This window comes from Polyodon spathula, chromosome 26 (genome assembly GCF_017654505.1).
Source record: "Polyodon spathula isolate WHYD16114869_AA chromosome 26, ASM1765450v1, whole genome shotgun sequence".
NCBI classification, from domain to species: domain Eukaryota; kingdom Metazoa; phylum Chordata; class Actinopteri; order Acipenseriformes; family Polyodontidae; genus Polyodon; species Polyodon spathula.
The window spans coordinates 15948679-15960326 of record NC_054559.1 but is presented as its reverse complement, the minus strand read 5'-3'; the positions used below and the strand labels follow the sequence as shown (position 1 = coordinate 15960326).

Here is an 11648-nt window from a genome sequence, read left to right as displayed (position 1 = left end):
AGAGAGAGAGAGAGAGAGAGAGAGAGAGAGAGGCTCAGCGTCTACTGGTACAGCGTCAGTCTGCTTCAATCAAGTTTGCCTTTACATCACACGGACTTCACAACTACACTCCATACAGTTAAAATCGACCCTTCTGCGAGACTTTAAAGCTACCGATGTGAGTATCCGTGCTTTAACGTGTTGCGTTTGCTCAGCACTCCGTTTTGTTGCAGAAGAGTTATCTGATAGAACTTCTACGTATTTTGCTGGGAAAAAAAGGAGGGAGAATGAAGTTTTAATGGAAACTTGCATTTTTACAAAGTATTTTTACAGGTACCGGTGTTAATAACACAAATTAGCAACACTCATCTCGGTTAATATGACAAGAGAGGGGTGGATTTGTTTTATCCCAATAAACTTTACTTACAATTTCAATGCAGTACTTTATCTTAAAGGGGCGGTGCCCTGTGCGTGTGTCTCAGTGTGAATTGTTATACGAAGGCAACACAATACAGTGCCTTGCTATTGTAACTCATGCAAGTTATTTAACACAATTTGAGCATTATTATTATTATTATTATTATTATTATTATTATTATTATTATTATTATTATTATTATTATGGTATTATTAGAAATCAGCTATGTTAATCGATAGATAGAAGTTTATATGGGAATTAATGACAACTGACCAATATGTTATTTATATATTATATATATATATATATATATATATATATATATATATATATATATATATATATATATATAATATATATATATTGAATCGGCTCTTCAACTCCTGAATAAAACTTTCAGGTCCATCGTTAGCATTGTTGGTAATTAGAAGGGTTTGACTTTATGATTAGGATCAGTGTCTGAGTTTTGCCATGTTTTGAGATCGGTGTTTCTTTTGCAGACAGTGTAGCAACTTTATTCTGCTTGAATTTAACACTTGGAGAAATAGTCTCTCTGTATTTTCAGATATATATGTGCGTGTATTTCCAACGATATTTTGTTTAACATGTTTTCAATTTTTTGTTGTTTTTTTAAAGAGGAATTTAAAGTAATTTGTTTAGATAAAATAACGTAGGAGAGAATTAGTGCAAGTAATTTCTAACCACCCATTCTCCCCTCCTCCCTCCTGCATATAGGCTAGTATTTTTGTTTCTCGGTGTTCGGGCGCCGCCTGGTGGCTAGTATAGGCAGTGACGTTATTGTGGCGAGTCCAATACTACTAACGAGTTTAGAGCGAGCGAAAGAGAGAGGGGTACAGAACAGGCTATTTCATGTCAGTCAGTCGATACTTGTGTAATTGTGTATTTATTTATTTGTCAGAGGATTTGAACTCTGGTCCCAACGCACAGGCCTACACCAGGGACCTGCTGTTAATATCAAGTGCTGCAGCTGCTATTAATGGGCTCAGTCTAGATTTACATACTGTGGATGCCCTTGTGCCCACACGTTTAAAATGTCACTGCCTGTGGAGTTTGTAAGTGAACCACACCCTGCTGGGATGCTGTTGCTTTTTCAGTTTCAGTGTCTGTGGCATGCTAGCAGTGAGTCCCCTTGCTCTCTCTGCATGCTCTGCTTAGGGTTCAGCAGTTCCTGAGCTCTGCAAAGGAAAGAGTGGGGGAGTGGAGATCCCATTGCACGAATCACTCTGAGCAGAGTGGAGATCCCATTGCATGAATCACTCTGAGCAGAGTGGAGATCCCATTGCACGAATCACTCTGAGCAGAGTGGAGATCCCATTGCACGAATCACTCTGAGCAGAGTGGAGATCCCATTGCACACTCTGAATCACTCTGAGCAGAGTGGAGATCCCATTGCATGAATCACTGAGCAGAGTGGAGATCCCATTGCACGAATCACTCTGAGCAGAGTGGAGATCCCATTGCACGAATCACTCTGAGCAGAGTGGAGATCTCATTGCATGAATCACTCTGAGCAGAGTGGAGATCCCATTGCACAAATCACTCTGAGCAGAGTGGAGTGGAGATTCCATTGCACAAATCACTCTGAGCAGAATGGAGATCTCATTGCACGAATCACTCTGAGCAGAGTGGAGATCCCATTGCACAAATCACTCTGAGCAGAGTGGAGATCCCATTGCATGAATCACTCTGAGCAGAGTGGAGTTCTCACTGCACAAATCACTCTGATTCGTGCAATTCAATCATGAATCATGTGATTGCATGAATCACTCTGATCGTTTTTAATCATTTTCTCATTTTTTTCTATCAATTCTTGCAATGTCCACTTTTTACGAGTGTTTTACGAGTGAAGCGCATCTGTAATAAGGTCTATTAGATTTGCATTGTGATACTTTGGCACCAGCAGAGAATTACACGTCTTGACTTCATCTTGCAGATATGTAAAGTATGATGTAAGAGGAAAATGACGTGCTCCTTTTCAACAGAGGAGATTGACGTGTGTTCGTGCATATTTGACATGGCAGCTGCATGGGCGTCACTCAGTATTCAAGCATTCCCAGTATAGTAAACTCACTGTGGTCTGTGCTTTTCATCTGCATTGCATTTGTTATCCAGGGAGCCAGGTGAGGTGTGGTGACTCTTTACGAGGGGTGGGGTTTCAGAGTGTCGAAGAAGAATCAGAATGGAATGCAAGTGCAAGAATGCTGAAAAAAACAAACGAAACCACATACCGCACACTACAGGCCCTACCATGATTATAATTTTGTAGTAATCTACAGGAGTGGATCATGTTTGATTTCACACCAAAGCCATTTTCATTCACAGAGCTCTACGACACCTTTCCGCACGGCAGAGTGCAGATTTCAATAGACAGGCCTGCCTCTGTGATTATCAGGGATCCTAGTTTTCCGCAATAAAAAAATTTAATTCTCCGATTTAAAAAAAATAAATCTGCATTATTCCGTGAGTAAAAGGTGTAAAAATTAGTTTTCCTGCCACATTATAAGACACACAAACAGCACTATCGGGTAACAGTTAACACAGGAAGCATTTACTGTTGTTCTTGTTGTGTCTCAATATTTTATTTTATAACTTTCATTGTTCTTGAACTGTGTTCTTGTATTACAGTGTAACACGTGCAAGTCACTTTGGATAAATGTGTCTGCTAATTAAACAAATAAAATAAAAATGGCTACACTTTTAAATTCTAAGCAACCAAATACTTTTTTTTTTACTTCAAATATTACAAATAGTTCCCTGTTATAAAAAAAATAAATAAATAACAATATTCATATGAGTTCAACTCTGTGTTAGTCTTTGTCACCCGGATGGCTATTGCAGACCTGCAGAATTCCATCTAGGCCTGTTGGTCTCTTTGGAATGTGCTTGCTGAAAGAATCTCAAACTACCGGTTGATCCACTGAGGAATGTCGGCTTTTACACACATTTTGACAAAATCTGAAGCAGTTTCCTGCTGTTCTTTGGCAGTTGTAAGATGCTGAAATGATCCAAACACTGTGGTCCGTTTCAGTGTTTTCAATGGCCCTGCTGTTTCAGCCTCATCTGAGCCTCATTCCTAGGATCCCTGGTGATTATAAACGCCGACTCGCTGTGTTCTCGTTGGGTTTATATACCCACCACAGTGTCGAAGGTCTTGGCTGTTCTTTGTTAATCCAGATGTGGAGCTGTTTGAAAAGCATGTTGAAAGGGCCAGGCTGTCCGAAGGAGTGTCTTCACAAACTCAGTCCAGGATGTGAAAGCCGTGTGCAACAGAGGAAGCAGGAGGTCTTTTAAAACAAAGCCAGTTCGTGTGTTTATACCGAACACTGACAGAGAGGACGGGTTCACAGTCAGAACACAGGAGCTGTCAGAAGCAGTAGACCTTTCAAAATGTGTTCTTGACATGTAATCTGATGGTCTGTTACTGTCCAGGGGAGCTAGAGGGGATGCATGCTCATGAATTAGGCTTGAGGGTGTTTCTGCAGCTGGTAACTAGAACTAATGGTATTCTGTTGGAATTTTAAGTTGAGCGAGATTGTCTTTTTTAGATGGCTGAAGATTTTTTTCATTTTTATAATTGAGCTGTCAGTGGAGGATTGCTGTCAATCCAGGTACAGTGTTCCAAGGTTTTTGTGTTCAGTGTCATGTGGGTTTCATTATAAACCTTTCCTGACCCTCACATGAAGTGTCCAGTGTTAAAACATGACTGGAACTGAGAATCACACTGACAGACCGTCAGCTGTTTTCAGCGCTTTATGACAGACGTCTGGCAGATGAAAGCTGGTGGAAGAGCCCAAACAGCTTTCAGAGCGCTGTAAACACACCAGGGACAGCTGGGTCTTCACACAAGCAAGGGGAAGGAGAGGGGGGAAGAGGGGGAGGGATGGGAGGAGAGGAGGAGGAGAGGGGAGGGACCCTCCCCTCGTCCTATCCTAACAGAAACGTATATATGGGCTTTGCATAAATACTTTTGAGGTTTACAGAAAACTATAATTAGCAAATTTCAGAAAGAATGTACACACACACACACACACACACAATGCTATCGATACAGAATTGAAAAGCAAAGCCATGGCAGTCCGTGTTTGGTCACTTAAGAAAGTTTCCCATAGTAAAAGCACAGCAAATCATAATGCAGAAACATGGATAGCGGATATTTGTGAAAGAGACTTCAACAGACAGCTGTGGTAAGCCACCAAGATGCTGTTATAATTACCCAGCCGTGCAGCAAAAGCGCTAGCTGAGTAAACCTTTTATAATTTCAGAAACCCTGCACTGCTTATTCTGGCAGGTAGCATCTTTATTTAAAAGCGCTAGCTTTGGAGCTTGCACCAGTGATAAAATAATGGAATCTACTGGTGGAAAATCAGCCGAGACAATTTTTTCTGCCTCATTCAGGCGGTACAGCATTCCCAAAGAACATGTAGCAAACCTCAGTTCCCCCAGGCAAGCGCATCACACAGGGCGAGGCAATCCACACACAGGTAGAAGGCAAGACCGCTGTACAAAAGAGCCGGCTCAGTTAAGGGTGGCAGGATGTGTTTCATGCTGATGTTTTCGTTCGGTGGCTCAGCGATCTGAAGTCATCTGCAGTTTGTTTTCACTCCGAGGTGCTGCTGAGGTTTGGTGATTATGGGGTTAACCTGCTTTGGAGAACCAGAGACCCCTCCCCCCCTCCAGTCACTTGATGTTATTTTGTTTTTGAAAGCGTGCAACCACACTCTGCTCTGGCTGTTGTAATTCCTTGCAAACTAAAAACAGACCAAATTGGCTTTGCTCATTGAAGCCACCTGTGATTGGCTTGGCAATGTAAGAAAACAACAGTAGGCTTACTCCCAAGTGAAAGCAGTTTCTGAAACTAGGGCATCTGTGCCTCACGTGCTGCGACAGGAAGTGAGGCAGGATTGAAGGGTTACACCGGGGGATTTATCAGATCGCACGCTCCTATCTGAACACACTGGAAAGCACTCTTGGTAGTAAGTGAAGTAAGTGTCATTATCAGCCACAATGGTCTCTTCTTCACTCCTGGTATAATAACACTCTCACAGTAGAAAGCTTAAGCGTGTCAATCAAAGCAGTGTTTGAAGATGTCGCGACCTTCCCCATGCAGTGATAAGAGGGGAAAAAGAAAGCTAGCCCTTGCAAAAGTGACAGAACAGAAAACAAAACAAAAAAACTGTATAACGATTACAAAGCATGGCAAATGCATATTGAAAAACACAGGAAACTACAAACTGACTGTGCCAACTCAGATCAACATTACAGAATACTGTGATTGCCTAAACAACAAGACAGAATAACGGACAGGCAGGCAGAAGGCCGGACAGATAGACAGGCAGCGCCAGGTTTATTGTGAGCTCATCTCTATATCTGGTTCAATTAAAAAACAAACAAAGAAACTTCCCCCAGTCATCTCATAATGTGTTTTTATCCCACGTTTTGAGGCATTCTGTGCAGCAGCCAGGTTCGGGTAGGAGGTATGCTAGAGACTGCAGGTTTTGTTTTATGAAAAGTGACATTAAAAATGTTCTTGCAGTCAGCAGTTTCCACCTTACTGAGGGACAAATTCAAGGAGAGAGAGAAGAGAGCGAGAGCGAGAGAGAGAGAGAGAACATTGCTATTAATCTGCAGTAGAATTTTTATGAAATCTTTTATAGCTGCTAGAGACTTGTTTACTGCACGTTTCCAAGACCCACCTCTGCTTTTCGTTTGGGGTTCATGCAGCCCCTCCAATCCCCCCCTGGCTCTCTGACTCCCAGTCTGTGCCGAGGGCAGCTGCTGCCCAGATGTTCTGTGAGAGGTGCAGGACCCCCAAACACAGGCCTCAGGATCTCTTCAGATTCATCTGATTTATTGATGGCTCCTCTCCTGGGGAAACATGTTTTCCCTTTCCACCTGCAGCAGAAGGAGGTTATGAATGCTTCACCATGTGCTCAACCTCTATCCAACGTTTTGAAATCCGCTAGTTAGCAACAGCATAGCTGCAGAGAGGAGCAGTTCCTGTGTGTTCCTAGAGGATCACATTGCTAGTTTTTGCACTCAATAGTAGCCTGCATCTTTAAAGCAGTTTGTATTCTAATGGGGAGTTCAGATGTCAGAGCTGGCTATTTTTAGTGCCGACCCTCTCCCCTGTCAGTGATTCCCACCAGCCTGTTGATCTGTTTAGCTCACGTAAACATGCAGCACAGCACAGTTGTGGGATTCTGCTGCCCAAGTTGGCGGTGAAACTTGGCCAGTTTTTAATTTGTTAGCGTCTCTGTAAACACTGTGAACAGCAGCAGTTACTAGGGTTCGCCAGAATATCACCTCTTTTTTGTTGCTAGACTACACGTTGATGCTTTTAACGTGACTAAAAAACAGGACGCAAGATGTAGCAGGATCCTTGTAGAGCGACCTGTAGAGCTGCAGAGACATCTGCATGGGTTCTAGAACCCTAACGCTCTGTACTCTGGACAGAACGCTTTACCGGAGTCGTTTGAAACGCCTCCTTGCCAGGAATGTCTGGCTTAGGGATCCCTTAGGCTCAGGAGAATGTGTTTTCCATTTCCATTGTATTAATTTGTTCCACATTTTGTTTCATTAATGTTGAATGCGAATGTAATGTGTCCTTTTGATGCCCAAATCTCCTCTGTAGTCAAATATTCCTTCTACCACCTCCGAAACATCTCCAAGGTCCGTCCCTACCTTTCCCTCCCAGGTGCAGAGATACTGTCCTGCATTCATCTGCTCTCGACTCGACTACTGCAACTCTCTCTACGGTGGTCTTCCATCACGCACCATAAACCGATTGCAGCTGTTTCAGAATGCCGCTGCTAGGATCCTTACTAGATGTAAAAAACATGACCACATGATATCTTGTAAAGCGCTTTGTGATGGTGGTCCACTATGAAAGGCGCTCTATAAAATAAGGATTGATTGATTGATTGATTGATTGATTTTAGAACTGGACAATAAGGAAGAAGTGCTGGGTCTTTTCATTCTATAGAAGTTCAAGTTGTGAAAGCTTTTCAGAGGACTTTGGGAGGGCGTGATTTTACTTTGCTTCAGTGTTTTTACAATTTCCTCAGTTCTCGACCAAGTCTGCAATTCTTCCAACCACAAGCATTCCGAACGGGAGGAACAGAAATCCCAGTGCATGTGTGTGTGTCTCTGTGTATATGTGTTTAAATATCTGTGTCTCTGTGTGTGTGTTTGTGTGTCTCTGTGTGTGTGTGCGCGTGCTGTCAGGGTATCAACCTGTTTTGGCCTTGGTTTTGCTTTTCCTGTGTTGCAGCGAGCGTGTTTCTTTGTACAGATGTTTGTGTGAATGTGGAGGGAGCTGAGTCAGTCAGCATGCTATTGGGAGGGGCTCATTCCTCCCTTTGCATGTAATGGTCAAGGTTAGACTCAGGCCACATGTGCTTCTTAAAAACGCTGTGCACCCCTTTCCAGGGCTGGGGTCTAGAGCCTGGGGGTGCAGGGCAGGGGGGCCATGCTGGAATTAGTGTTTCCTGTTTCACAGCCTTGGAGGAGGAGGAGGAAGAGGGGTGGGGGGTGTTTAACAGGACGTTTCCGCAGCTCCACTGCTTGAGTCTGCACAATGGACGCCTCGTTGATGCTGTCTGCAGGGTTGGTGGAGGGGTGCTGAGGTCCTGTGAGTGTGGATGCAGGCTCTTTGATGCTGTCTGCAGGGTTGGTGGAGGGGTGCTGAGGTCCTGTGAGTGTGGATGCAGGCTCGTTGATGCTGTCTGCAGGGTTGGTGGAGGGGTGCTGAGGTCCTGTGAGTGTGGATGCAGGCTCTTTGATGCTGTCCGCAGGGTTGGTGGAGGGGTGCTGAGGTCCTGTGAGTGTGGATGCAGGCTCGTTGATGCTGTCTGCAGGGTTGGTGGAGGGGTGCTGAGGTCCTGTGAGTGTGGATGCAGGCTCTTTGATGCTGTCTGCAGGGTTGGTGGAGGGGTGCTGAGGTCCTGTGAGTGTGGATGCAGGCTCTTTGATGCTGTCTGCAGGGTTGGTGGAGGGGTGCTGAGGTCCTGTGAGTGTGGATGCAGGCTCTTTGATGCTGTCTGCAGGGTTGGTGGAGGGGTGCTGAGGTCCTGTGAGTGTGGATGCAGGCTCGTTGATGCTGTCTGCAGGGTTGGTGGAGGGGTGCTGAGGTCCTGTGAGTGTGGATGCAGGCTCTTTGATGCTGTCCGCAGGGTTGGTGGAGGGGTGCTGAGGTCCTGTGAGTGTGGATGCAGGCTCGTTGATGCTGTCTGCAGGGTTGGTGGAGGGGTGCTGAGGTCCTGTGAGTGTGGATGCAGGCTCTTTGATGCTGTCTGCAGGGTTGGTGGAGGGGTGCTGAGGTCCTGTGAGTGTGGATGCAGGCTCGTTGATGCTGTTTTTTTGACATTTCCCTTTGTTGTCCTTCAGCGCCCTCTTGTGTCCACACCCTTGTATGTTCATCAGCTTATCGAGCACAAAGGGACTTGAATACCTGTCTGAGAGCGCTGGCAGGCAGGAACGCTGACTCTGTTTGCTTGTATTTCAGCTCCAGGTCTCTCCTCTCCCCGTCAGGATGTTGGTCATTCTTGCTTTGATTATCCTCTTCCACGTGGTCTCAGCTGTCCTGCTTCTCATCTCCACGATAAACAACGTGAGTAAACAAAAAACAAAATAACAAAAAAAACATTCTTCTCGTGATGATCCCAGGCAATCACTGATCATTTCTCTTGCGTCTCAAAATCTCAAATGAAGAGCCCGATTCACAAAACTCTAAGGAGTGTTTTTTTAAAGCCCATTTTGAATTGCTGTAAATCAAGTTTACAGTTCAAAGCTTAACACAGCGATTAAAGATAGTGGGTCCTGTTGTATTTTGTCTCTTGGGTTAAACACACTAGACATGCATTTATTTACTCTACTGTTTGCATACAGGCTGAGCATTTCCATAAAAGCAAATGTGTTATGGTCTGATTTTGCTGTGACAGACCGTGACGAGATGAATGCCATGATAATCAAAGTAGATTCAGAGTTTGTGTTAAACTTATTTTTTTGCTTGTTATTAAAGTCATCGGCGAGTGTAATTGAGTGTACACTGTACTGGCTATGTACTGATTGAGGACATCAATTTCAGGATCATTACATGAATCCAAGTGAATCTGGTTTGTTCCACACACAGGGGCAGCAATCAGGGTGCGGGGGTACACAGTGTCCCCCACATACTGAACTGAGATGCTGCTGTCTCATTTATCAGCCTCTGTCGTTAGGATAGCATTTGAATATGGGTTGTGTCTGGAGCCACTGCTTTCCAGATCGTAATCGTCAATGCAAATTCAAGGAGCTGCGTTACAGCAAAAAGATGAGAATTAATGTGACTGGACTGGCATGGAAATGAAGGTTATTACCATAATGTCTTTCTGCACTTTCAATGTGCCTCTGTCATGCCCTGGAGAGGGAGGGACAATGCTATTTCTACAGTGAAGTCTCTTGCTATCTGAAATTTAATTGGTTTCTATGGATGATCAAATTATCACTGTGAAGCTGCAAACAAGTCGTTCTCAAGCAAGAAACCTCCAGAAATAATTGCAGTCTCTTCACTGGTTGAACGCACAAACACGGCAGTGCTGTGCTGACTGCACAATAGAGGGTAGGATTGCAGTTTCTCCACAGTTCTGTAATTGTGTGTCTTTTTCTATTTGATACAATGTCAAACTTTCTCCACAGGCTTGGTGGACACTGGGTGAGATCTCTGTAGATCTGTGGCAGAGGTGCAATGGGACCAACCCTTGCATAGCAACAGATGCCAAAGACTATAAGGGTAAGTGTCCTGTCTGCTTTACTTTGAATGATGAATCTCAGCTTAATAATGTGCTGTTAGTGTATTTGCATTAACATTTAGAATACAATTATGCTACGATCCTTATATATATATAATATATATATATATATATATATATATATATATATATATATATATATATATATGGGAACATACTTTTATTATAGTAATAATAATAATGACATCGGTATGTATTTTGGGGAGATTTTGCGTGCTGGAGTTTGTAAAATCAGTTGATGTTTAGAGTAATTCATCATGTTCGTTCTTTATGTTCCTGTGTGTTGTTCAGGCTTTGTCCAGACTGTCCAGGCCTCCATGATTCTGTCCACCATTCTGTGCTGCGTGGGGTTCTTTGTGTTCATCCTGCAGCTCTTCCGTCTGAAGCAGGGGGAGCGATTTGTCTTCACAGCCATCATCCAGCTCCTGTCCAGTGAGTACTTTTTGTTTCCTCTAGCATGAGTTCTCTACAGTTGTCTCTCCATTTTGATGTTTGAAATGTTTATACATATTCCTGTGTGTTTAGGTCTCTGCGTCATGACCGGAGCTTCAATTTACACGGCTGAGCATTTGAACTTCCACAGTGACTTGAAAGATGGGCAGTATGGATCTTCCTTCATCTTAGCCTGGCTTGCCTTTCCTTTCACCCTGTTCAGCGGGCTGATGTATCTAGTGCTGCGGAAACGCAAATAAACACGCACAGCAGGAACAACCAATCACAACTAGCAGACGCCAAAGTCAAATAAATACATTTTGTATATAATAATCATGATTATAAATGTTTTTAATATCTTGTGTATTAAAGATACATTCATTGACAGAAAAGAAATAATATTAAGACAGCAAAAAACACCCTTATCTATATTAACAATAGCAAAGTGGAATTATATATATATATATATATATATATAATATATATATATATATTTTTTTTTTTTTTTTGGCTGAAACCACTAACCAGAGCTTCCCAACCATGTCTTCTGGTTTTTTTTACAACTGAGCTCTAAATTACTTAACGAGATCCTTTAGTGAAATAATGATTTACTTAATTAGACCTTTTAAATTGTTCACAGCTCCTAAAATGCTGCAGAGTTACTTATAAAATGTTATACCCAACTTGAAATCTGCAACTGTTTAAGATCTGAAAACAAGTAAAAAGGTCTAATTAAGCACCTTATTAGTTCAGTGGAGGGTTTGATTAAGTTATTGAGCGCTGAATGAAAATGGGCAGACACTGGTCCCCAGGAGCAGGCTTGGGAAGCAGTAGATGGCCTGCAGAGTTGCTCAGTCAGTGTTCACTCAGTTGAAGTGTTGAGCAGTCACATTCACCACCCAGCCAGTACTTCTATCACTGGACCGGTCATCTCTGCTTTTACTGGAAAGCATTTTGATCTCGACCCTGTCTTGATTATATTAAAAAGCCAAAAGCAAAACAAACAAAAA

General features: G+C 43.1%; 1 protein-coding gene across 1 annotated transcript; it reads left to right on the top strand.

The window, feature by feature from the left end:
• The first annotated feature begins 6 nt into the window (after positions 1–6).
• On the top strand, positions 7–11105 carry LOC121301022 (epithelial membrane protein 2-like). The gene is made up of 5 exons (XM_041230096.1): positions 7–157; positions 8922–9026; positions 10094–10187; positions 10498–10638; positions 10732–11105. Exons 2-5 carry the CDS (start codon positions 8949–8951, stop codon positions 10896–10898), a joined length of 480 nt encoding a protein of 159 aa, XP_041086030.1. The 5' UTR covers positions 7–157; positions 8922–8948; the 3' UTR covers positions 10899–11105.
• The last annotated feature ends 543 nt before the right edge of the window (positions 11106–11648 follow it).